A 27,089-nucleotide genomic window follows, 5' to 3' on the forward strand; every position below is an offset into this window, starting at 1 on the left:
ATTCCTGTTTCAGTACTGATAGCTCTCATTTGCTTTGAATTTCTCCACATTAATTCCAGTGCATGAAGGCCCAGCCCTGCAGCCTCTGGGCTGGCCCTGCCAGGGGCCATCACAGCCAGAACAATTTCCCGGGCAGCCCAAGTCTCATTGCCCATGGTTGGATTTGCAAATTGGGGGCAGCTGTGCACAGCCAGGGGGTTCCATTTTCCCCGTGGGCCATTGTTAAGGGCATGGAGCACATCTGGGAGATGGGTTCTCCATGGGGACAACTTCCCATGTCTTCATTTTTTCAACTGCTTTTATAACAACCCCTTCACCCTTTCAACCGATCCTGCAGCTTGTGCATAGTCTGGTACATGAAAGGCTTAATCACTGTATTTTTCACAGGAACAGACAAAGCACTCTGCATCACAATATCAGCACACCCTGTAAAAATAGCCAATTTCATCTCTTCCTCCTTTTTCCATTGTATACAATCTCACAAAGCTGAACACTGACATTAGGGTCCTGGCCAATCCTGTTCTGTAGGGTATTTAGTGTAACATCCTTGAGCATTGTTAGCACTACTTCCCATTATTACAATTTTCTATGTAAATAGTGATATAGAAATATAGATATAGATAGATATAGACAGACATATATTTATATAAATTTATAAATATATATTAAGGTCTTATTATCCTATAAATATATATATTGTTATTTATTATATCAATATTTCACTTCCACAAATGCATCTGAGCTCAAGATTAAAATGTTGGAATGCTCTCCATGTGAGAGCATTCCAACAATAGTTGTTCCTTCTGAAGGTGCTGTTTCCTATGTACTCTCAACAAATTCATCTTTGTCTGACCAAACCCACAAGTTCTTTTCCTTTTCCATGTGCAATTTTTGGAGGCATTTGAAGCCATCCAGGGGTGCAGCTTCTTTTACCCGACTGCCCCACTGTTCCCACGGGGCTCTGACCTCAGCCCACTCCAGAGCCAGGGAACTCCAGGCTTCACAGCTGGGAATTTCTGAGGGGACTGATTCCTCACATTTACACTGAACAAGTGACATTTTGTTGTCATCTGGCCAGACTGTCCCAGTTTTGTTTTACCAGTGGGCAGGGTCAGTACCAAATTCCTTCAGACTCCAGCTGAAGGAATCAGGGTCATTTCCTGCAGTTCAGAGCAGCAAAGAATCACAAAAGGAGCAGCTCAGCAATGCACCCAACCATCCCCACCAAAGATTGCCTGCAGTGATTAACAAAGATCCAGCAGCATTTACCCTCAGCCTTTACCATCCCCCAGACCCACACAGCAGCTGGGGAAGCTGTCACAGCCAAGGGCTGCAGAGCCACTCCTGGGCACTGGCAATTCCTGCACGTGCCTCCAGCCCCAGGTGAGGCTCCAACCCCGCTGGGAGAGGGCCCAGCTCTGACAGTGCTGAATGAACAAACTGACAGCACTGCTAGTGTGGCCACATCTGCTTTCATCCTCCTCTTGGGTCCCTCCCAGAGCCTGGCCAGGGCTCAAGGAGGAACCAAGGGAAGTGACTTTGACCATACAGCCCCAAACAAGGCCAGATGTCAGATTTCCTGGCCTTGTCTGGCTTCTAAATACACAAAGGTCAATATATGTTTCACTAATGAGTGGCTACATCTATCACAGTGCTAATGACCATGCATATCTCATTAGGGAGCAGATACAAAGATAACCTTTGCTTGGAAGGCTCATCCAGAGGCCACCTTTGGCTCAGGGCCTGCTGTCCAGGCCTCACTCAGGGCTGGTGTCCAGGCCTTGGCACTTCAGGGACGTGGTTTAGTGCTGGGCTTGGCACTGCTGGGTGAGCAGCTGCACTGGGTGAGCTCAGAGGGCTTTTCCAACAGAAAGGATTCTGTAATTCCATGATTATATCCACTGCATTGAGCTGGGCCTATTTTAGCAGCATTCCTTTGCTCCAAAAGTTCCTTCTTGCCCAGCTCCTGTGGCCTGAGGCGTCAGCTCCTTCAGCTCCTGGTGCTGAGCTGCTCATGCTGAACGAGATGACTCGGAGAGAAGAACACAGTCCATGCAATTCCTTCGGGGACACGGAGAGAGGAGGCTGTGCAAACAGGAGCATTGTTTGCTGTGGCCTCCTCTCTGCCCTTCACGCCCTTCAGCACTTTGAACCAGCCAAGAGCTTTCTCCAAGAGTGCAATGGAGCAGCTGTTCCTGCTCCCAGGCCTGGCTCTCTCCAGTCTCTGCCCTTGCCTGGTTCTGTCCCTCTTGCTGTGCCCTCTGCTCCCCCAGGGCTCGCTGGCTGCTGCCCAGGACTGTGGCACTGGCACAGATCCAGTGCTCCAGAGCCTCCTTGCTGTGCCCTTGGAGCTGCCTGGGCACAGCAGCCTTTTCCATCTGGAAGCTCCCCATGGACAGGGAGTGCCCAGCTCCGTTCCTTGCACAGCCTCCAGGAGCCCAGGGCTGCCATCTCCAGTCCCTGCTGGCACTGGGGGCTCCCAGGTGCCTCAGGCTGCTGTGACACCGCTGCACACAGGAGGGAAGAGGGGCAGGGGCTGTGCTCAAAGTCAGCTCCATGTGCTGCTGCTGCTGCTGCTGCTGCTGCTGCTGGGGGGTCATTTGTGCAGCCCTGGCCCAGAGTCAGGGATCAGATCCTGCCAGTCTCTTCCAGCCCTGGCTGCTCAGAATTTGGGCCCTGGAGCCTCAGGTGGCCAAAGGCAGCTGCTGCTGGTCCCTCTGTGTGCCCGTGTTCACCAGTGCTGCTCCATCAGTCTGTGCCCAGCAATGGGGAAAAGCCTTAGCCCTGCAGGGCCAGGAGCTGCCGGGCTCTGCCTGAGCAGCTCAGCCAGCAGGAAGGGAGCTGCTCCACACGGGAACCAGGAGCAATGGACACTCCTTTGATAGGACATGTTTTCTATTGAAAGGAAAAAAAAGGAAAAAGCTAAAAAATAGGTAAATTGTAAAAGATGAGAACAAAATCCAAGTGGTAGTGAAAAGACATAACATAATGTCAGTGAAAAAAACAAAACATAAAGGCAAATTTACATTCTTTGCATTAAGAGGTAAATGATCTTTTTCAAAAGAGAACTCAGTTATTTCCATTGTAAATGTGCCGATGACATGGATCCATCTTTGTGACCTCAAAAGCCTCTTAAAAGATTTTGGGCTTTGTTTCCAAAATTGGTATTTGAAATTGTAGTCAAAGCAAGAGGAAATTGCTTAGTGCCCTTCCAGCTCCAAGCAGGACTGGGAATGGAAACTCTGTCAAACCACAAATCCTTTAGAAGATGCCCTTCCTTCTCACCCTGTGAATGAGCTGCACATTCCCCTTGAAACTTACAGGGATTTCTTAGAGACACAAAGTCCCACTTACAGCTTTTTGCTCTGGTATGGAAGTGCAGAAGGGCAATTCCCCATCCACCAGCTCCAGACTGCACTGCCTCAGGAGCACAGCCCACTCGCCAGCTTTGGCCCACTCGTGACACTTCTGGAGGAGGAAGAAAGTGTAATTGCACAATTCCAGCCAATCAAGAAGGAAGAATGGGACAGACAAAACACCCTGTGCAGGTCCAGGCATTCAGCTGGGACTGGGGAGAGTTTGGGTCCTTGCCATTGGATGTGTGTCCCCAGCTGCAATCTCTGGGCCTGCAGCAGAGTCTCACTCACCTGCCAAAGCAGAAAGCTCAGGCGCTGTGCTCACAATGAGCTCGTCTGATGCAGAGCTGTCAGAGCAATGTGAGGGCAGAGCCAGCCCAGCTGGGCCCAGGGCTGAGCCCAGCAGAGCCCTGGCAGAGCCCAGAGCAGCCTCAGCACCCGCAGAGCCCGGCTGCAAGGAGAGAAAGCAGAAACCGCCCGTCAGCTGAGGGCTCCTGTGCCCTTGTGCCAAGGCCCGCGGTGCCCAGGCCATGCTGGCTGTGCCCAGAGCTGTGCCCAGAGCTGCCCTTCCCTGCTGCCTTTGGCACAGAGCAGGAGGGCAGCACATGTGCCCAGCCTGCAGCCAGCCACGGCACATCCAGCCCTCAGCAGCTGCCCAGAGCAGGATGCTCCTGTGCTCGCTGCCAGCTCCCTAAAGCTCTGATCCCACCCTGGCAAGCACACAGGGACTCACTTCATGCCACCCATGGCTGGAAGAAAAGCTGCTCCCAAACCATGGCCTCAGCCTTCTCCAAGGGCACGGCCCATCCACACCACAGCTGCTCCCAAGCACTTCCCCATCCACACTGGATCACCTCGAACGCTTCCTCTGGAAAAACAAACAACACATTAATGAAAAGACGTCAGATGCAAAAAGGGAAAACAAGAAAAAAGATAAAAACTCCCATCTCTTTCAGGGTCTTGAGGAAGGCCCAACCCCTACATGCCAAGGAAAAACCCAGCCATGGCTGAAGGAAGCCCACACTTTCTCTCTTCCCCCCTGCACTGCCCCCCACAATAACGGTGATCCTAAAGCAAACAAGGGCAGTGGAGCAGCCCAAGCCCTTCCTTGCCTGCACAGCAAAGCAGCTGGGCACAGGTTCTGGAGCCCCACCTCTGCTCCCACCATGGGGTTTGTTTGTGTCGGGCTGGCTGCCCCAGCCCCAGCCCCAGCCCGGGGCACGGTGGGTGCTGGGGACTGTTGGCAGGGCCAGGAGCCCACTCCCATTTCGTACCCACCCCAGCCCATCCTCCCAGCCCTGCCAAAAGCAGCTGGGCAGTGACTGAAGAATGAGTTGCATCTGCCCCAGCAAAGGGGGAACCTTTGGTTTCCAGCCAGGCTGGGCCATGCCCAAATCTGGCAGAATTTCCCTGGGTGGGGATTCATCTGCAAATTCCCTGTGGAGTTTGGCTTTGAAAAAGGTGCCAGAATCAAAGTGCATCACCTTCAGCCTCCAGTGGCCAGGCTGAGGAAGAGCTTCTCATCCTTGATGTCACCCTCGCTGTCTCCAGCAGCAGCAGCAGCAGCAGCAGCAGCAGCAGCATCCCCACCTGGTACAGCTTCTCCAGGGGCTCCTCCTTCCCTGGGGGCAGACCAGGCTCTCAGGGCTCTGCCCAGGGCCCCAGCTGTCAGGGAACCAGGACAAGCAAAACCAGCTTGGATGGCGGCCACCAGTGCTGGGCAGAGCAGCTCAGCTCCAGCACAAGGGCTGCGTGTTCCCATCCCATGACCCCGGTCCAGTGACACTGGCAGCACAAAAAGTTCTGGGTTCCTTTGCTTCTCATTACCAAGGCATGAGTGCAGCTGCAAATTACCAGGGCCCTGGATACTCCAGGGACCTGGAGAACCATTCCCAGCAATTGGGAAAATCCTAGGTGCTCCATCCACCCATAGATGAGGTCTCCAAAATTGCCTCGAAATTCGGTCCAGCTTTTAGAGGCCATAAAGAGCAAGTCCAAGTGACTTGATGACATTTTTAGCCCAGAAAGCCCTGCAGCTGATGGTGCACTTCAAAATCAGCAGGGGACACAGCTAGGCCAAAGCCCAGACCCTAGCTGGGAAATGAAGAAAAGAAAAATCTTAAAGAAAAGGAAAATTACCCCTGGCTCAGGTTGCCCCAGCAAAGACAGCCTCCCAGATCAGCTCTACTCCTCAGTCATCCGGCAGAGCAGGCAGCCGAGCCCCGAGAGGCGAGGCCGAGTCCTCCATGCCCTGCGCAGCTGATCTTGCAGCCTCTGGATGCCAGAATATCGCCCACACTGTATTGCCAGGAGGACATGCAGTGTTTCAAGTGCCAGCTGTGACACGGCACTGCTCATGTCCTCTGTCAGGCATTTCAGGGCTGCAGGAGAGAGGAACAGAGGCACAGTCAGAGCCAGACCTGCGGGGACACCAGGAGAGCCCCCACAAGGGCCATCCCAGCCGGCTCTTGACATGGCCAGGAGGGAGCAAGGAGCAAGGGAATCAGCCTGAAGCTGATGGCCACCAATGGCCCATGTGTCCCTGAAAGCTCCGTGTGCTCTGCCCACAGGAGCAGAGCCCTCCGCAGCCAGAGCAGGCCTTGCAGCTCCCCCCGGCAACCCCCGCGGTCAGCCCGCTGCCCTCACTCACTCACCAGTGCAGATCAGCTGCAGCTCTTGCTGCTGCCCCCTCAGGCGCCGCCCGGCCATGCCTGTGAACACAGAGCCTGTCACGGCCCCAGCAGCACAGCTCCCTGCCAGCGGCGCTGCCGGCATTGTGGCCACACGGGTTGCTGGCCCGGCAGGGCTCAGCCCGGCCCTTGCCGCACGCTGCCGCCCCAGGGCACAGCTGCCAGAGGGCAGCAGCACCGCCTGGGCCAGGCGGGGCTCCACGGCGCCGGGCACGGCTGGCGCTGCCAGGGCAGCAGGCGGGGCCGGGGCCGAGCTGCGGCGGGCCGGGGAGGGGAAGGGCAGCCCGGGCTTGTGGCTCACCCATGAACCTGATGGCCACCTCTCGGAGGGGCTTCTGTGGGCTCTCCACGTAGCGCAGGGCCCGGCGCAGGTGCTCGGCCGCTCGGCTCCTGTCCTCTGCCAGCTGGAGAGAGTGGCAGGAGGGAAGGGTTGGCGCGGGCTGAGCCCCTGGGCCGGGCGCTGCCTGCGCCCATCGCCGGCCTCCCCTGCCCGCACAGCCCTGAGGCGCGGCCAGCAGCCGCTGGCCAAGGGCTCCCGAGGGCAGGGGGCAGAGGGCCGGCTGCTGCCCGGGGAGACGCGGTGCCGCCCCGCAGCCCCGCCGGCTCGGGCCCAAGGGAGCCTGGAGCAGAGCCCACACAGCCCAGGGAAGGCAGCGGCGTTTGGGGCGCAGGCTGGCGGCCCTGGCTGCAGCACTGGGCAGGGGCTCAGCTGCCGGCCGCACTCGCTGAGCAGCGCGGTCAGGGGGCTTCTCCAGCCTGAGGCTGGGCTGCAGGGCCTTGCAGAACCTCCAGGTCTGATCCACCTCCAGCATGTGTTGGAGATCCTTCCTGTGCAGGAATGTGGCTGAACAATGCAGCGTTTCCTGGGAGTCCTGGAGAGCAGCAGAGACATGGAGATGGCACCAGAGCCCAGGGCCCAGGACCCACACAGGTCCCTGTACCAAGGTCAGGAGGAGGCTGCAGCCCACAAGGTCCCAGAGCAGGAGGCAGCCAAGCCCCCCAGCCAGGGGGCCAGCAGCAGCTGCTGAGTCCTCACCTCTGCCACACGCTGGTTCTCGTCATGGCAGTGGAAGAACAGTGGGAGCAGGCTCTGGCGAACGTGTGACTTCAGGGCCTTTTTTTTCCCTTCCGGCCAAAAATACAGCATCTCTCGGAAGATGAACATGGAGCACACCTGCACCTGGCTATCATCCTGTATAAAAGAAAGAAAAAGAGACCTCAGCATCAGCTGCTTCACACCCATCTGGGTACAAGCCTGAAAATGCACAGGGCACAAAGTTTGCAGGCAGCAGCCAGTGGCCGTGGCTGGAGGCGCAGAGCCTTACGTTGTCAAAGAGTGGCAGGAGCGCCCCAGCCAGCTGCAGGGCGATGGGGGTGGCTAGCAGGGCACCATTGCACAGGAACAAACGGCTGAGGAGAACCACGGTCATCCTAAGCATGTTGCTGTCATTTTCCTGCAGCAGCTCCACCAGCCTTTCATGCAGGCTCCACATTCTTATTGCAGCCTGTGTGGAACACGACTGTGTGAAATGCCATCCTGCTGCCACAGGGCCCAGAGGCCAAAGGCCAGTGCCAAAGCACTGGAGCAGCTGGAGCAGGAGGCAGGAGAGCTGGGAGCAGCTGCCTCAGCATCCCAAGGCCAGGCAAGGCCAAGCAACTGCCTTGCCCAGCCCCACACCGGCAGCATGGCTTCAGCCGCTGCCCTCTTCTCACCGAGACACTGGTGCCGAGCACCAGGAGGCCTCTGAGGGCCAAGCGACGCATCTCCCTGCACTCGCTCTGCAGCTTCTTGGACATGACCTCCAGGATGCTGTCCCGGCATTCACTCAAGTCCAGGCAGTCCACAGTCTGAAAGGCACAAGGCCGGTGACAGGGGAGCCACACAGGGCTGGGCCCAGGCAGCAGCACAGGGCGTGGGCACCATCCTGGGCAGCTGCAGCCACAAGAGGGCACAGAGCTGCGAGGCAGCTCAGCCAGGCAGCGCTGGCCTTCAGCCTCACCTCCACAAGGAACGCCATGGCGGCCAAATCCCAGCATGGCGTGTCTTTGCTGAGCAGCCCGAGCAGGTGGAATGCAATTGCGGGACACAAGGCTTTGGATGCGTGGTGCATTTCTCTGATAGGAGGAAACAGGAAGCAAAAACCTGAGGCAGCAGGGCTAAACCTCTGCCAGGACTGACTCACAGAAGTCTGGCCTTTCTCCAGCACCCAGCAAGGGGGAGCCAGGCCCTCTGGGAGGTGGCTGCTCTTGGGCACGCTCCTCTCCCAGCCTTTTGCAGTCTCCTTGGCTGTCCCTTGGTGACAAGGCCTTGTGGCCCACGACCACGGGGCCTCACTGTGTGGGGCACCCTGGGAACAAAGAACAAATGCCAGGGGCAGTTGGGGAGCAAGGGGTCTCACCTGGCCAGCATGCCCACAGCACAGTGGTGGGTGTCAGCACAGAGCAGCATGTCCCAGCCATGCTTGTCTTCCATTGCCACCACCACATCCTCATAGTGCAGTCGGCAGAGCAGGGCCTTCAGGGTCTGCTCTGCAAAGCTGTGTGCAGAGAAAAGCCCAGATCACGCTGGGAGCACTGGCTCCTGCCCTGGGCACGTGGCAGGGACAGAAGGACTTGCATGGAGCACCTGTTGGGGCTGGTGGCAAGGCTGTGTTGCTGCTGGCATCCCTTCCAGAAGATATTGGCCGCCTCTGGCATATCCAAGGTGCTGAAGAACACTTGGACAAGCAGATGCACAAAGAGGCAGGGGAAATGCACAGTCACCACATGTGGGACGCAGGGCATCTGGAGGATCTTCCACATCACCACAGTTGCCTGCAAAGGACAGAGCAGCCCGAGCTCAGTGCTGAGGTGTCCATGTGGCAGGGCCTGAGCAGGGCAGGGAGAGGCCCAGAGACGCAGGGGGAGCACGGGGCTTGGTGGCTCTGAAGCTGCCCCTGGGCCAGGTTTCAGCCCAGCAGGGAGAGGCAGCGAGACACCGTGGTGGAGGGAGGATGGAGACCTGATGGACAGGTGAGCTTGGGCTGAGCAAAGCCCAGTTGCAGAAACTCACAGCCAGGGCAAGGACAGCCGTGTGGTCCCCATCGGAGGTGCACATGCTGTGTTCTGGCCAGCTGGCCAGCACGTCAAGGAGTACGAGCATGGCCGTCTCTGCAGTCCTGCATGAGCACATGATGGTCTTCCACATGGTCAAAGCAGCTCTGTGGGGTCAGAGCTCTGTCTCAGGGGGGTTTGGGACAGAGCACTGTGGCCTGGGCTGCAGTGGAAAGCTGAGCTGGCTGCCAGCTCTGCCTCTGCCCACTGGCCCTCAGCACACAGGCAGCCCAGCCCCGTGGAGACTGGCCCCTGAGGAGCAGGGAGGGAGAATGGCAGCACGCTGGGGACTGGCAAAGGGAGGAGCCAGAGGGCCCTGGAATTCTCTGTGTGTCAGACCACTGCGACAGGCTGTACAGGGTGATGGGCTGCTGAGCCCTGAGCCTTGTGGGCACATGGGCCCTGTACCTGTCACATGATGGGGCCACACGGAGGAGAGCCATCACCACATCAGCGGGCTGTGCCTCTGTCAGATCCAGAAGGGGCCTGTACAGGTTGTACTCAGGAAACTCATTGGCCACGAGCCACTGGTGGATGTACCTCACCATGGCGGGCACCTGGAGAAGGCAGGGGAGACTTGGAAAGCTGCCAGAGGGAGTCATGTGCCCAGCTGCCCCAGAGAAGTGCTTCCCTTGCCACCACACTGCCATGACCTCAAGGCTTACAGTGAGCAGCAGGCGTGGCTTGGGATGCCAAGCAATTGCTGGGAGGATGGAAGTCGGGCCACAGGCTGCTTACTTGCTTAGGACTGGAAGGACCCTCCTCCACAAGCATATCCAGGAGGGCAGCACTGGTGTTGGTTTTGAAGATGGGAGGGTACACTCTGACCAGAGTGCCCATGACACTGGTCTCTTCCTCCCGAATCCACTTCATGAATTTGACAACCATCTGTAGCAGAAGGGCAAGAAGCCGGGGATATTGCATGGAGTGCTGCACACACGGTGCTGGGCTGAGCAGGGACAGCAGGCCCAGCCCAGGTGGGGGTGGCTGCAGGTACCTGTGCTGTTCTGCGGAACAGGCCACGGGTGCGTTCCTGATCTTGGGTGCGTTTCAGGGCTGCATCTGGCAAAGAGCGAGCGCAGCCAGAGCTGAGGGGCTGCGGGAGAGGCCGGAGAACACAGCCCAGCTCTGCGCTCCCCAGGCAGGGAGAGCCCCGGGATGCTCCAGGGGGATAGAACACGGCCATTGCGGGGTGTCTGCCCAGCCCCTCTTCCATCCAGTCCCTAAGCATTTCCCCAGGGGATGGCATGGCATGGCATGGCATGGCATGGCATGGCATGGCATGGCATGGCATGGCATGGCATGGGGCCAAGTTGGCTGCAGGCTCCAGCCCTGCAGCTCAGCTCTGCCACTCACCTTCCTGCGGTGGATGGAATGGCACCACCTCTTCCGTGTCCTGTGCTGCGGTAGCTCCAGGGCGTTCTTCCTCCTCCAACTCCACGCAGGCCAGCTTGGGCACTCTCGGGGCTCTCTGCTCCATGGCTGTGCCTGGAGCGCGCCCCAGCAGCGATCCCAGCCGGTGCCGCTCCTGCAGGGCCTCCTGCGCCTTCCCTGCGGGCGGGACGCGGCAGTCAGCGCTCGGCCCGGGGCCAGCAACGGCCCCTGAGCGCCCCTCACCCGCCCCGGGCCGGCCATGTCCAGGCGTTCCATCTTCGGAACGCGGCACGGGAGGCCCGGGGCCGGCGGCCACGCTGCCGAGCGGCGGAGCTCGGGCCGGGGAAGCCGCAGCGGAGGCGGCGGAAGCGGCCGCGCCGCCTGTGTGCTCCGCGGGCCATGGGAGGAGCCGGGGCCGGGGTCGGGACTGGACCCTGCCTCGGGTCCGGAGCCGGGCTTGGGCCAGGCGGAGGCAACGGGCGGCGATGCCGCCCCGGCCCCACGCACTGATGGCCGCCCGGCAGCGCCACCGCCAGCACGCCCAGAGCCGGGCGGAGGCGAGACCGCGGCGGGACGGCCGGGGCCGGGCACGGGGCAGCCCCGCCCGGGGCCGGGGGCGGGCCGGGGGCATGGCCCGGCCCTGCAGGGGACAGGGAGGCGGGGAGAGGAGAGGGACGCCGTGCAAGGGACCCCGAGAGAAAGATGCCCGACCGCGGGAAAGGGAGAGAAAAAGAAAGAAAGAGAGAAAGAAAAAGAGCGAAAGAGTATTCAAAATTATCTCTTTGCTGCCGCCGCTGCTGCTGCCGCCGCCGCTGCTGCCGCCGCTGCCGCCGCTGCAACTGAAGCACCGGGGCCGTTCGTCCCCGTGTCCGTTCCCCTCTCAACCCACGAGCCCCACGTTCGAGCCCGCGCGCCCCGGGGACAGCCCCTCCGTCTGCCCAAACACGGGAACTTTGCAGCCTTGAGCCCACATGCAGAGCCCTGACTCCTGCACACTGGCACAGCGATCCCCTCGCTCCCTGCTGTGCATTGTCCTTGCTGAGGGTCAGACACTGTCGAGCCACCTTCCCTTGGGGTAGGATTCCTACCTGACCCCAGGACTGCACTTACATCTCCAGTGTTGCTTTCCAGTAAAAACAGGGGAAGGAAAACTGTGTGTGGCTTATGGTATTTTAGAGTGTCTAAAAATCCCTAAGTCACCGATCTTAGAGGCGTTGTGCATCTTGAATTACTGGGATGGAGACGTAGTGCAACATAAAAAAGGGGTGCATGGAAATTAATAGAGGAAAACATATTGGATTGTTTGTTTCATTTTCATTTCACTTCTGGAAAGCTGTTTCCATTTTCCAGGAATCTTCTCCTGTCTGCTCTTCCCAAGAATCTCTCATGGAGAACAAGGTCAAGCTTCTGTCACAAGATTTGCCACCAGGAAATTATGCCACTGGTGAAATTTTCATGATGACTGTTTGTGCTGGCTTAGGGCAAATTTTGGGAGGAAATCTCCAAAAGGGGTCTGTCTAGAAAGCAAGTTCAAGTGTCCCCTCCCCCTACTAGTTCAGGAAAAGACTTCCATTGAGAAAAGTGAAAAAAACCCAGTTTATTTAACAAATAAAGTATTCACAAGCATGAAAAATGAATAATATTAAATAAAACCTCTGACAGTGCTGAAGAGATGGCAAATTCAGGAAGTCCTTTTTGTGGGTTGTAGTTGGCTCACTCGGTCTCTTCTAAGTCCCTCTGGTGCTGGAATGCAGCGTCCCAGAGCTGGGTGGGCCACAGGGGTGAGCTGCTGCCGGTGTTTGTCTGGGTTTTCAGTCCAGAGCAGGTTTAAACAGTTCCAAGAAAAAGGAAAGTCACAGTCTGAGGAACTTCTCTTCCTAAGATAGCTAAAACCAATTTGCTAGACCTGGGCTGTGAAGGCATCAGGAAATTTCCAAATCTGGGCACTGGTGGTCCCAGCAAACACCAGAGCTGGATGGTGCTGGAGCCAGAACCTGCAGATTTCCAAACTTTGGCTTTCTGTGCCAGCAAATCACTGGGCTTGCGCTGTGCCAGCACCAGAAGGTTTTCAGATCTGGGCGCTGGTGCTGCCAGCAAACACAAGATCCGGATGGTGTCATTGCCAGTGACAGAAATCTGCCAGATTTGGGCTCTGCTGGCACTGGGAAATTTCCAAATCTGGGTTTTGGTACAGGAAACACAAGATGTGGGTGGTGCCAGACCCAGTAGCAGGAAGCTGCCACGAGTTTTGTATTTCTGTGCCAGCAAATTGCTGCACTTGGGCTGTGCCAGAATAGGGAAATTTCCAGGTCTGGGCACTGGCAGTGCCAGCAAACAGCCCATTTCAGGCTCCAGGCAGGACTGGGTCTGGATGCCTTCCTCTTTTCTTTCCCTCTTTCTTTCCTTCTTTCTTGGGATCCTGCTGCCAGCAAACTCCAGATTGGGTGGTACTGGCAAGGGGAAATTGCCAGGTTTTAGCTTTCTTTGCCAGCAAATTCTGGACATGGGTGGTGCCAGAAGAGGGAAATTGCCAGAGGTGGGCACTAGCAGGGCCAGCACACACCAGATCTGGGTGGGGAATGTGCCAGCACCGGGAAATTGCCAAATGTTAACTTGCAATGCCAGCATATTGCTGGAATTATGCTGTACAGGAACCTGAAAAATTCTGGATCTGGGCACTTGTGGTGTCAGCAAACACAAGATTGGGTTGCTCTAGGTACCAGGTATTTGCAAGGTTTTGGCTTTCTTTGCCAGAAAGTACTTGATTTGGGCTGTGCTGGCACTGGGAAATTCCCGCATCTGGGCACTGGTGGTGCCAGCAAACACCGGATCTTGGCATTGCCAATGACGGTAGCAGGGAATTGCCAGATTGTGACTTTCTTTACCAGAAAATTGCTGGACTTGGCTCTGCCAGAACAGGGAAATATCCAGATATGAGCACTGCCAGTGGCAGCAAACACCAGGTCTGGGCACCTGTATTGGCATCAGGAGACTGCCGGATTTTGGCTTTCTGTGCCAGCAAATTGCTGCACTTGGGCTATGCCAGCACTGGGAAGCTGCTGGGTTCTGGCTTTCTTTGCCAGAAAATTGCTGCATTTAGGTTTTGCTAACACTGAGAAATTTCCACATGCTAGTTTTCTGTGCCAGCAAACTGCTGGAATAAGGCTGTGCAGGCATCTGAAACATTCCCGATCTGGGTACTGGCAGTGTCAGCAAACCCGAGATCGGGTTGCTGTAGGTACCAGGTCTTTGCTTGGTTTTGGCTTTCTTTGCCAGCAAGTTGCTGCACTTGGGCTGTACCAGAATAGGGAAATATCAAGATCTAGGAACTGGCAGTGCCAGCAAACACCACATTTCAGGAAGGACTGGATCTGGACCCGTTCCCTCCCTGCCTCCCTCCCTCAACAAGGTGCCAGAGGGGCTGGACAGCCAGGCAGAAGGGGACCTGCAGGGACTGATGGACAGCAGGCTGGACATGAGCCAGCAGTGTGCCCAGGTGGCCAAGGAGGCCAATGGCTCCTGGCCTGGATCAGGAATGGTGTGGCCAGCAGGAGCAGGGCAGGGATTCTTCCCCTGTGCTCAGCACTGCTTGGGCAGCACCTTGAGTGCTGTGTCCAGTTCTGGGGCCCCCAACTGAGGAAGAACATGGAGGGGCTGGACCGTGTCCAGAGAAGGGCAACAGGGCTGGGGAGGGGTCTGGAACACAAGTGCTGTGAGGAGTGGCTGAGAGAGCTGAGGTTGTTTATCTTGGAGAAGAGGAGGCTCAGGGGAAAAAAGGCAGTGTCAGAGCACAGGTTGGACTTGATGATCTCCAAGGCCTGTTCCACCCTTTCTGATTCTGGGATTCTCTGAAAGTACCCTTGGAACAGTTGCAGGAGGAGCCCTGGGCCTCCTCTTCAGAAGCTCCAGCAGCCCAGGTCCCTCAGCTTCTCCTGCCAGCCCCAAAGCCCATCCTGTCAGTCCTGCAGAGCCTCTGCAGCTCCTCCTCACTGCCCAGAACAGGGAGCCCCAGAGCCAGACACAGCAGCCCAGATGTGCCTCCCTGAATACACAGGGGTTAAAAGCAGAGCTTCGGCCCTGGGAGGCTCTCTTGGGACTTCGAGGGAAGGAGGTCAGAGCTCCCTCCCCTGTCCAGCCGCTGCTGCTGGGCAGGGGAGGGGCAGCCATGCGGTAGCCCCGGGCCTGGACAGAGATGGGGGGTGAGGAGGCCCTTGAGGATGGAAGGGTGGAGGAGCCCCAAGAGACATCGGGCAGCCATTCCCCCCCCAGGAGAGAGAGAGAGAGAGAAGAGCCGGCGAGAACGAATGTGATAGCAGCCGGCCCAGGAGGAGAAAGGGCGGGGAATGCAGCGAGGGAGGAGGTGCCCGGCCGGAGCTGCAGTGAGTCTGGGATGTGCCGGAGCCCCGGGACAGACAGAGACTGAAACTTTTAACCCTTTTGCTTACATGATTGGGACCTTGAAAAAAATGCTGATCCTCCTCGGAGCTGAATAAGAAGGGAGGTAGGAGATGAGATGAGATGAGATGAGATGAGATGAGATGAGATGAGATGAGATGAGATGAGATGAGATGAGATGAGATGAGACAAGGACCTGGCCCGAAGGATGTGGAGATGACTGAGTGGGAAGAGATGATTGGAGTGGCCTTTTGGCTGGACTTTTCTTGTGTGGCCATGGACTCAGTTTGTTCCTGTGACACAGAGACTGCACTTGGGGGGAAGCAGTGCCTCAGAACCAGGAGGGTTCATCGTGGGGACCCCTCGGCCCCAGGGGGTTGGAAAAATATGGGGGAGACAGATGTCACAAAGCAGAGACTGTGCCTTTTTGGAGTGAGACAAGGCATCCTTAAAAGACAGCCCTAAAAGCAGCTCTGGTCCATGCACAGTGGTGAGAGCACTGGGCATGGAAGAAAGATGTCACAAGCGGCAAAAGGACTTTCCGGGCGGTGCTGAGTGACTTGGAAGCAAACAAGGTTTCAGCGTGTTTCCAGGGAAAGGCTATGGTGCGAGAAGGACTCTTCTCCTCTTGATGAACTGAAGTTTGAGTATTCTAAAGGGTGGTGCCAGGCTGGGCAGTTGGTGGTTTGGGAGAATGTATCGGATTGGGAAATTCTGGTGGTGGGGAGGAGGAAAGTGTTTTTTGTAAGGTTTTCAATTTTTTTTCCTTATAGTTTTTCCTATTTTTCCTGTAGTTTAGGTAATAAAGTTTTCTTTATGTTTAAGCTGGAGCCTGTTTAGCTTATTCCTGGTCACATCTCACAGCCGACAACAGGGTGAGGGTACTCTCATGGGGGCACTGGCTCTGTGCCAGGCCCAAACCATGACAATCTGTAACTATCAAGCCTAACACATCAATCCTATTCTTCAAACACTCTCCATACAGGCGGCAGCTTCTTCCTGAGCTTGGAGGACAGAGAGCTCTTCTGGATGGGATGCGAGGACTTCGTGGGTGAAGGAACATTGGAAGTGTCCCGAGAAAACTTGTTGGTAGGACAGTAACCAGTCAGATCTGCAAAATGGAGACACAAAGTTTAACAGAGGCCACCATGCAAACCTAAAGCAGCTGAAACTCCATATTTCATGGGACACATTTCCTGGAAATGTCAAAACAGCTGTACAGGGAAACATGCTCCTGCTGGCAGACACTGAGGCAGGCTGGGGCACAACCCTGAGCCACTTACCCAGAGCTGGCACAGGCACAGCCTGGCCTCTGGGCTGCCCTGGGACAGCAGGGAGCCCAGAGCCCTGTGCTCTCCAGGAATGGCTCAGCTGCACATGCACCCTCCTGCTCCTCTGCCTGCCCCACAGCTCAGCAGCCCTACAGCTCCAGGGGCACTGGCAGCAGCACAGCTCATTGCAGGGGAACATGCAGGCACAGCTGTTCCCTGGCAATGTGCACAGCCTCTCTGGGCTGACACAAGACCCTTCCTGCCAGCAGAGACTGGCCCAGCTCCCCCCTCACCTCTGTGTGAGGCTAAGCCGTGATTGCCTTCACCTTGTCCTCCATCTGGAGCTGCTTCAGGCCCCCCATGCCATGAGTAGGAAGGGCAATGGAGAGAGCAGGGGCAGATGCACACAACAGAGACCTGCAGCAGGATTGAGGCTCTTTTCACCCATGTATCCCCAAATCTGCAGAACTTTGGAAAACAACAAATGCAGGGAAAACACGTTGTTGGCTATGAAGTTGCAGAATATCCAGCAATACAGCCTATTTCTTCTGTGGGGCTTGGCAACGGATCCATCTGAATGTTTTACCCTATTGCAAAGCTGAGGAAAAGGTGGCAGGCAGTTTAGCCGGGCTGTCCTGTTCTAGAGAGTGTCTCTTGGGAACTATCAGGCCCAGCACCAACATTTAAGGCAGCATTTGCTCCAACGGTCCCATGGCAGTCAGCCTGTGAAGGTGCCTGTAAAGTGATTCATCATCTCAAGGCTAACATGAAACATCAGTTTGGATAGCAAGTAGAGCTCTAAGGCCAGGACAGTCATACAAGGCTCCTTTGGCAGGAGCTGCACCTGCTGTGCAGGTTGTGCCACACCCAGCAGATTGTCCCCCGTGTGCTCCACGCCCCAGCAAGGACCCTCCTCATTTCTCAAGTTAATGGCATCATGAGGAGACATGGTTTTCCCAGGGCCTCTGTGGTTAGAGCTGTGAAATACCAAACACTGCTCACAGCTGCAATTGCAATTCTCCCTCTTCCCACAAAAGCACAAGGCTCTATCCTTGGCCTTTGCAGGCACTTTCCGTTCCCCACCAGTCACCACATGTAGGAAAAATGTGACAGACTGGGAGAACTCCAGGAAGCAGCAGGAAGCTGAGTCAGAGGAGCTTTAGTTTGGACACCAGGAAAAAGGGTTTTTCACCAAAGGGTGGCTGGGCACTGGAACAGGCTCCCCAGGGCAGTGGTCACAGCACCAAGCCTGACAGGGCTGAAGGAGCATTTGGACAACAATCTCAGGCACTTGGTGTGAGCCTTGGGCTGTTCTGGGCAAGGCCAGGAGTTGGACTCGATGGTCCTGATGGACCCATCCAACTCCCCATATTCTACATTTCTGTGATTCTGAGAACTAATGGGCTGCAGGAGGGCAGAAATAGGTGACGAGGGAAGAAGTGAGGTTGGTTGGAGAATCAAGTCACTGAGTCCACAGAAGATGCAGGATACAAGACCCTTCCCTCCCACCATTCCCATTCTCTGTCTCACCCCTTCTCCCTCCCACACACATGAAGGTGAAGAATATCACTAAAAGAAGAAGAACCTACTTGACTCCCGTGTCCATGAGAGCAGTCATTGCTCGTGCAGGAGTCACATTCTCCACCATGATCCCCAGGCTCTGACTGGCTGCTTTCTGAACAAATTCTGGGGAGCTGGACACCATCTGGAGAAGGACCCGAGCAACCTCATCCACCTCAGAGTCCATGTCCTTCTTCAAGGTGACAGAGAGCTCTCCCAGAGTAACAATGGCAGAGCAGGACACCTTGGACCGGAGGTTGGTCACCTGGGGAAGTTATGAGGGGAAACATAAGAATCACCTTGAAAAGAAAACCAGTTGCCTTCAACAGAAGTCCCAGGAAATTACAACACATCCCACTGTGTCCAGAGGAACATAAAAGTACAAGAAGAGCAAGAGAGTACAAGCACAGAAAGGCACTTACTCTGGCACCAATTTCTGGCCTCAGACCTGCTCACTGCAGGCCTAAAATAAAAATTTCATTAAACTTAAATGAAAAAAACTTAACACTTCTAAAATGTCCACACCTTTGATTTTAGACCCTTTTACTAGAAAATTAAATTAAGAGCTTCTTTCAAATCATAAATGCACAAGTCATAAAGATAAAAGAGTCAGGTGCTCCTGTTCAAAAAACCAACACCAGCAGTGGAAGCACTCAGCCAGGAAACAGAAAACACAGGCTCAGGTCTACAGAATAATTTGCAGTGTTGAATTACAGCTTGGGCAGAGACTGGGACTCTGGCAAATAATATCATTAGTGTCTCAGTTTCTGCATTTGCACATTGCATTATAAAGGCTCCACACTCAAAGATCAGTGTCAGATACCCGACCTTCCAGTAATTACAGCTGCATGTGCCCACAGATCCTACAGACAGCTGACAGACATTGGAAATATCAGGTCTAAACCAGAAATGAAGGCAGACCCTGAGCACACATGGAGATGAACAAGCACATACCTACTCTACACACTGTGTATGAAGCATGAGGGACAACTCAGAACAATGTTCTCACCTCGCTGGTAACTGCCAAGCAAACCTCACCAAGTCTGCAAAGCAGGACCTCTGAATGGGACCCAGCCAGGTGTTTGATGGTGAAGAGTCCCTTCTCCTTCAGCTCCCTGAAAGGCAGAAGATTGATTTTTCTCTCCACCAAGGCAGCACCCTCTGAAATGACCAGGCTGGCAGCTCAGTGAACAATGGGAGGTGCTTTTCAAGGAGTGCTTAATAAAATCTGTGGAACGCGTTGCCCCAGGATGCTGTGGCTGTCAAAAGCATTCACAAACCCAAGAGGCAAAGAGAGGGGTTTCAGAGTGGCCATTTGAGAAGACAGCTTTTCTGAAATCTCTGGCACATGAGGCCCCTCTGTCACTGCTTCCTAGGAGCTGTGAGACCGGGCCATGCTGCTGTTTGTTGTCACCTCCCTGTACCTGTCCCTGAGACACAGTGCCACCGGGCTGTTATTGGGGCATTTTCCTTCTTTGCCAGCCCCAGCAGGCATTCAGCAGGAAGAGCCTGCACTGGCTCTCTGGAGCTGAGTTTCCACTCTATGATCTCGGTCTCTCTGTCACCCTCTCCACTCCACCTCACACATTCCCCAAAAAAGCAGCAGGATGTCTGCTGGGACCACCTCAGCCTGCAGGAAGGCCAAGTGGGTCCTGGCCTCTCCTGACCCACAGCATAGCTTTCCTTCAGCCCAGCAAGGAAATATAAAAACTGTATTATCACATCACACAGAAGGCCAGGAGCTTTTTATTTTGGCTGCAAGTGTCCACAGGGCATTGGGGAAGAGGAGAAAAAGAGTGTTTTGCAGCAAGCAACCTGGCTACTCAGGCAGGGTGGTAGGAAAAGTGTCTGGAAGCTGCTTTTTAGGACTTTGGCTGTTCTGCTGCAGCTTCTGACAGAGCTGATGGGCAGATCCCAGAGCTGTGGAGAGTTCCTGGGAAATTTGTCCTTGGATATGTCTACAAATGCTCTCCCAGCCATGAGCTGCCATCTGTGTCCTGTCCATATGTTACTGCCTTGACTGTTGAGTGTCTGAGGTGCCTCTTGAGGCTGCGATGTGGGGCTGACCATGATCTCGGGGCAGTACAAAGATGAGGGGGCCAATCAGGGAATAGGGAAGGTGTGGCTCAGGAACACAGGAACAGACACAGGAACAGGGAAAGGAGCCAATGGGGTCTAACAGCTTTTTGAGGGAAGCTTCTTGTGTCTCCCTAGACCAGGGAATGCCCCCTCAGGGTCTCCACAATTCCCCGTGTTTTATATTATTAGGAAAGCTTCTCTGAAGGATCAACTGAATCAACACAAAATGACAAAAACAATCAAAAGCACTCATAAGACAATTGTTCAAAATGCAAAAAATTCTGAGTTTCCAATGTGCCAACAGATTTCTTGGAGTGTCTTAGATCTGACAGGAGGGATGCAGGGTTTTCTTAGCACAGTTTATCAGGAAGCTGAATCATCCATACTGAACCTCTGGTCCATGGTCTCCTCACTGCCATCGTGCAGCAAGGAGGCCCAGAGGCTGCTGTGCTCTGCTCCTGTCAGAGATGAACACAGCGGCTCTGGCCAGTGCCAGCTCCAGCTCCAGCAACTCACAAGGGGAAACTCCTTCCAGAAGCTCTGCTGGCTCCAGTGTGGCAGACCAACAGAGCCCACTGGAAGCCCCCTTCCATTGCAGCCCCCCCCAGCTGCGCCCATCATCACTGCAGAGCAGGAGCTGCCCCAGAGGAGCCGCGGCCGGAGCTCATGGCAGTGGCAGGTCCCTGTGCCCAGGGCAGAGCCACAGAACCTCTGCTCCTGCCTGGGACAGGGGCTGCTCACCCTGGTGTCCCACCGAGAGGAGGGATCCTGGGCCCCAAACTCTGCCCAGCCCTGCAAAAGGCCACCCCGCCAGCAGGGCCAGCAAGGTTCCTGCAGCCATTCAGTCAAATCAGAGGAAACAAATGTCTCTGTAGCTGACACAGTCTCTGCACACAGCTTTCTCCCCCTTCCCCTGGTGCCTTTCCCTGACTCCAGCAAGAGCTGCAGGAAATGCTGTGTGAGCCATGATGATGGAAGAGCTACTGATAAAAACATTGGGGTGATGCTTTCAGAGGAGTCATGAATGGAAGACTGACCAACCTTCCGGCCAATGGTGTGCCAAAAGTTTCCATTCTTGAAATAATAGACTGCAATAAATTAGTAAAAAGAAAGATATGGAAACAAATTAAATTTCTCACAGCTGCTGGCTTTCCTCAGGCTCCATGGTCTATGTACTGCTAGACTTACTTCATTTAGGCAGAATATGAACTGCCCTGACTTGTTGGAGACTGACCACAAGGTCTCATCTGTGGTGGGCAGTCACTAAAATTAGCTCAGCAGAGGCATCTTCAGCTGTCCAAGTGCAGCAGAAATACATATTCTCTGCTTCATGGCTGTGTGGCAGCAGCTGCTGGTGTGGATTTGTCAGCGTTGCTTCATGGATTACCCCTGGGAAGGAATTGTGTGCACAGGCACAGTGTGATGGCTTCGATCTCCTCTAATTACTCCAATCGGATGATGGCCAGAACTTATAGGCAAAAAGCATCATGACAGAATAATTTACAATATTCTCCAAACTAACTCCTGTGTTTTTGATTTTCTTACTGATTAGGTTCAGTGTCTGGCCTCAAGAAATCAGTCCAGAAAGAACAGGCAAAGCTCAGCTTACAAGTTAGGGTGCAAGTCTTTAATCTGCCGTTTCTGCAGCAGGTACAAAAAGTTGAAACAACTTTTCAACACATTTGCAAAAAAATCTCTTAGTTCTTGCTATACCTATCCAGAACCTGACTTTCTCCTTGTTTTAGTTTGATTTGAGATCCAAGCATGATTTTTTTCTGGACAGGAAAGTAAAAACCAGCTGCAAATACAGACTACAAGTGTGAATCTATACTGCAGTAACTGAGCTGTAGCTTGGAATTAAAGGCAAGAAGTGATGCCATGGTAAATGTGAACATTTAGTGCTGGCATAGGAGCCTTCAGCAATGCTCCACCAACCCATGGTTCACATTGCTACAAACTCACTTTCTGGTGTTACAAAGAGTGTTAAAGAGCTGACTGTAAGTAAAAAAAATAGCCAGAATGTTAATTTTTGTAATATGGTGAACAATGACTATGTAATAATTCAGAGCTCATAGAAGTGAGTATTCAGATTTCCACTTAGTATGTGCTGGCAGTTTTAATTTGAAATCAACAGGTTTATCCAAATCAAGTTATCCATAGGAATTAATTTGCTCTATGATCTACCTAAAAGTGCCTCATTGTCTGATAAGTTTAGTAGAAATTTACAAAGGCAACAGTCCACAGATTTTCATTTCTTGTTTAGTGGCTATTCTGCAGGAAAGCTTTTACAGACTAATCAGTTTGGATGTAATTAAAATGCCAGTACATTTCATCTAGACATTTTGGTATTAGAACAAAACCATGTGACTGCACAGCCTTTTAAAAAATATTTTAAAATAAATTTTCAAATCAACAGTCTGAGTAGGACTCAGAAAAAAAACTCTACCAAACTTCAACTCCATTGGAAGATTCCCTTGTCACCCTGTGAATCAACTCTACATTCAGAAGATTAAAAGTCCCCATGATGGTAGTTTTGGTATTGTTAGGAATTGGGGAAGGGTCTTCTTCCTTCTCAATTCCATGCTGCAGTGCCTTTGGGATGTGGCCTGCTGGCTGTTGTTTGTGCAGCCCTGGTGTTTCTCCATGAGGCAGAAAGTGCAATTGCATTTCCAGCCCAAAGCCCGTGAGGAGTGGGGCGTGCAGAGCTGTGCCAGACGCAGGCCAGCAGCTGTGCCGCCAGAGGGTTTTGGTTCCTGCCCAGTGCAGCTGGTGCATCTCTGCCATGAGTGCCTCCCCTTCCAGGTGCCCATGGACAGCAGGTGCAGGGTTCTGCAAGGGGCATGGAACAGGGTGGGGATGTCTGCTGGCAACAGAGTGCAGCGGAGAGCAAACAGTCCAGGATGGTCCTGGAGTGTGTGACAGAGAACTCCTGACACAGCTGTGACTGAACCAGTGAGGGAAGGCACTGCTGGGCCTGCTGTTTGTGAGGAGAGAAGGGCTGCTGGGTGACAGGAGGGCTGGAGGCGGCCTTGGGCTCAGTGATCACAAAATGCTTGTGTTTTATTTTCAGAGAAGGAACGAGAGATGTTGGGGAAGTGTTGATCTGCAGCACATTGTGAATTTTTTAAGCTTTAACAGGCAGTGCTTAGTTGTACCTTCCCTCACACCAGTTGTTAATGTGTGCATGTGGATGTCTTAGCCTTGAGAATAAAGACAGTGGGCCTACTGAGGAGGTAGCTGCAATGCATTCAAGGAGAAGAAGGCTCTTAACCATAGGAGAATTTGAGGAACGGGATGTTCACCACATGACCACCAGAGACCCTCAAGAGACCCCTACTCTAAATGTCAGTAATTTTGGGGAAGTGATTTAAACATGTCAAATACTTTGTGAGATGTTGGGAATTTAGCTGCTAGAGAATGGAAAATTACAAAGCTGTGGCTAATTCCAAGGCCAGCACCTGCAAGATAGTGTGTCCTTGGGGCCTAGCTGTAGTAGGATAACAAACAGTGAAAGAGACATGAGAAAAGAGAGATGTAACCCCTAAGGAATGAGGAAGAGTTCATGGCATAGTTTAACCAATAGATTGCTTGGCTTACAGAATATTCATAAGCTTATTGCTTGCTGTATAAGTGTCTGATGCTCTCTTCAATAAACAGAACTTGCTTATCACTCATATTGAGTGTCCGAGTCTCCCCTCACCAACAAATGGCTCGACCCCGACAAAGGCCTCATTCTGCGACAGTGAGAATGTTTAGCCTGTGAGTTTGAGCAAAGTAATGAATAAAAGTAATGAAAGTAATGTCTTAGTTCCATGGATGCTAACACGTGGGTGTGCATGGTTTAGGGAAGTGATTCCTCACACACCCAGCACTGAAATAAAGTAATGCCTCTTTTCTCACACTGAGCTGGCAGTGTGGATCGGGCCCTGCTCGGTAACTTTCATTTTGGTCATTCCTATTGAAGCATAAAGAATGGTCGAACTGAAATCTTTTCCAGCTGTTTCCCTTTGGTTTACCTGTTTGAGGGTTGAAATTGTGTGCTGCAGGTGTCCTGGGTGTGTGCAGAGCAGTGCAGCCCCAGACCCCCCTTGGCTTGCCCAGAAGTTGTCATGCCTTGTTGCCAGGTGTGCCCAGCTGTGGCAGGAGAAGGAGCCCGCAGCGCAGTGGGCACCGTGCCCTGCCCAGCCGGGCCTCTCTGGCACAGAGCAGCAGCAGCGCCAGCACCGTTCAACCCGCTCCTGCCTTGGCTTCCCCTGGCACACAGAAGCCTCTGGAAATCAGCACCGCCAGTGGTGTTCCCAGCTTGGAGCAGCTGCTGCTGGCGGGCAGATGCTGCCAGTTCGACTGCTGCCAAAGGGAAAGAAAGGCAGAGCAGAGGAAGAGATGTACATACACAGCAGCCCTGGGAACATCCAATAAACATGCAGATATATGGGGTGATTTGTTAGGAATTACTTCAGCTGCTATGCCAATAGTGCTTTCTCTCCTGGTTCTGTACAATGCTTTAGGCCATTTTCTTGGTCTGGTTTCCTTTTCTTGTGTCCCATCTGAGTGCTCAGCTGGGGTACAGGCTGTAGGTGCTTGGGGCACTCTTGGAATTCCTCTTGGATCCCTGAACAACAGGGTTTGGCCCATGGGGGGAGTTTGTGCTGCTTTGTGTCAGAGGAGAACTTCCGAGGCCATTTTGTGTTTGCTGTAGGAAAGGCTGGTTATTGCTTTGCATAAATTCACAGACTAACATGCTTTGTGATGCTTTGCTTTGTCATACTTTGCTTTGTGATATCAGGGCATGGTTGCCACATCGTCGTGGTGACATCAGAAGGTTGTCTTGGTGCATGGGAGGCCTCAGTGCCAGAGCAGTCCTAGGGGTTGCTCAGATCAGGAGCATCCTCCTGATTGTGGCCTTTGTCAGCGTGTAGCTGCACACTGACAGCAGTCTTGGTTGGAGTAAACTTGAAGTACAGTGCTACAATGATTGAGCAACTCGCTGCTGCAGTTTGCACCATGTATGGCACTGTTTATTCCGCCTATTTCATTACCAGCCTGGCAAGTAAGTAGAGGTTTCAACTCTATTTAGGCTAGGGTGTAACCTAACCCGGCTTTTGCATGTCTTCTTGCTCTTTCTTAGTGACTGAGTTGATTTTGAAAGAGAAAGACCATTAGGATGCCTCTGGTTTGGTAAAGCTCCTGTCAAGAGGTTCAGCTAAAAGGGGGTGTCTGTAGCCACAGGGGCAGCATTTGCAGGGGAACCTGCAGGGCTTCCGTTCCCTCCACAGGAAAGTCTGTGGCAGCTGAGTCTGTCATTTCCTCAGTTTGCTGGGACAAGCAGGACAACTTCCAAAATGCAGACTGGGAGGCCTTCTCAGAAGGCCTTCTAAAGACTTTGTAGTTCTCCCCAGAACTCAGGGAAAGCTTCTTTTATTCTAAATTTTGTCATGAAAGGATTTGACTGTCCGTTTTGACCCTTGACTGAGTGCTAAAAGAGTGATTCCCTTTGCAGTGAAGTGCAACCGCCAAAGCAGTGAGTGTCTCCTCCTGAGCCTGGAGCTGCTGCTGTGCTGTTTCACAATAGAACTGCCACAGCTCAGGGGAATTTGGGGAAAGCTTTTCTGGGTGACTGTTTTCAGCAACTTAATGGGAATTAGTGCATGCAACTTCTTTTTTGAAAAAAGTACCTGAAAGACAAGAGAACAAAAGCTGCTTTATCTGTTGGACAGAACAGAAGCATTGAGTGATAAAGAACAATTTGCATTTTCTTGATCATGTTTGTATTAATTTACTGACTAGACAGGCCAAAGTGTAGGCACAACCAAGATTATTGTCCTGATCTCTTGCTGGCTGTGTAAAAGAACTATGTCATGCGGAGGGATGTTGATAAAGAAAAATACTCTCTGTTTGGGTTGACCTCTTCTGTGGGATTCAGCAGCCCAGGCAGTTTTCTCACAGCACTTGTTCATTTTCCCTTGCCCACTCCAGGTCACCTGAAGCGTGTATTCAGAGGTGCTGATCCTGAGGTGAGTGAGACAGGAACATTTCATGTTCCTGGTGCTTAGGAATTGTAGAGCAAGCTGTGAGCTTGGCCTGTGGCACTAGAGTGTAGAGGGCCAGCTGGGTAGGCTGAAAGAAAATCCATTTTCATGTCTGCAGCAGCAATAACAAAGGCATCACTGGCTATTTCTTAATTTTCAATTTAAGAACTTTCAAGGAATGAAAAGCTCATTTTGCAGAGACAATGTTGCTTCTTGATAGTAGCCAGGGCATAATGTCTAATTCAGAACTATTAGCAATTCTGTTGAATTAGCCCATTTTAATTTAGTCGCAGTGACTTAGAATCCCATTGTTACCAAAGTTTCTGATTTGTCCTTAGCAGAGCTGGTTGTAGAAATAGAGCTGAATAGAATAAAGTGCTGAATAGAAATAAGGTTATAAATTATAGGTAACTTTCTGTCCCTCACACTGCTGTCTGTCCGCAGATCACAGAACCAACAGCAGTCTCTCCTCTGGCTCCCTCTGCTCATGGAGAGGAGGCCGAAGAGGAGGCAGATGAGGTGGATGAGCGCCAGCCTCCATCAGTGCTCACACCACAGCCTGAACATTCTGAGCCAGTAAGTGCCAGCTGTGTGTGCTGCTGTCTTTAGTGCAGGGCAGAGCTGCACGTTTCTGACCAGCCAGTATTTGCTGTTGCTGGCTGAGGATGCTGGCGCTGGAGTCCTGCCAGGGCCTGGTGATTGCCCCCCAGCCTGTGACAGCTGGACAATGGGCTTTGGTCTGTCACGTTTAGGGACCAGCTTCCTGGCATTTTGATAGGGGCCAGCCTGAAGCATCTCCCAGCCTGATGCCAGAGCAGGGAGCATGTCAAAGACACTGTGCTCAGCCTTGTTGGATACACAGGGGACACTATGGCATGGAGAGACCTGTCCCCCTGCACAGACTGGCCAAGTTGCTGCAGGCACAAAAAAATGTTGATCTGACCACAAAAGCTCTTGGTGGTGCTTTGTCCCCACAAACTTCTCGGATGTGCTTACTTGGGAGTATTTCAGAGACACACTGGAGATGTAGAGTTGCTGCTTGAAGTCAGGGATTTTGCTGCCTTTGTTGCCAGGTTGCTCTTTTGCCCCTTCAGGCAGAGCAGCTGGTAGCAGAGCAGATAGGTGCTCTCAGTCTGCCTGTTTCTTGGTCTTTGATAAGCTGCAAGGAGATGACTGTGTTGTCCATGAAGCTGTGGGGGACCATTCTTGTCTAGTGCGGCAAAAGAAACAAAGGGAGTAGTT

The 27,089-nt window shown here is 53.4% G+C and overlaps 1 protein-coding gene across 1 annotated transcript; it reads right to left on the reverse strand.

Annotated features, from left to right (window-relative positions):
- Positions 1–9,559: 9,559 nt before the first annotated feature.
- On the reverse strand, positions 9,560–11,144 carry LOC141728047 (uncharacterized). The gene is made up of 3 exons (XM_074534347.1): positions 10,496–11,144; positions 9,878–10,201; positions 9,560–9,696 (listed from the first exon to the last, which is right to left on the reverse strand). Exons 1-2 carry the CDS (start codon positions 11,142–11,144, stop codon positions 9,882–9,884), a joined length of 969 nt encoding a protein of 322 aa, XP_074390448.1. The 3' UTR covers positions 9,560–9,696; positions 9,878–9,881.
- Positions 11,145–27,089: the final 15,945 nt, after the last annotated feature.

Source organism: Zonotrichia albicollis, unplaced genomic scaffold, assembly GCF_047830755.1.
Source record: "Zonotrichia albicollis isolate bZonAlb1 unplaced genomic scaffold, bZonAlb1.hap1 Scaffold_83, whole genome shotgun sequence".
NCBI lineage: Eukaryota > Metazoa > Chordata > Aves > Passeriformes > Passerellidae > Zonotrichia > Zonotrichia albicollis.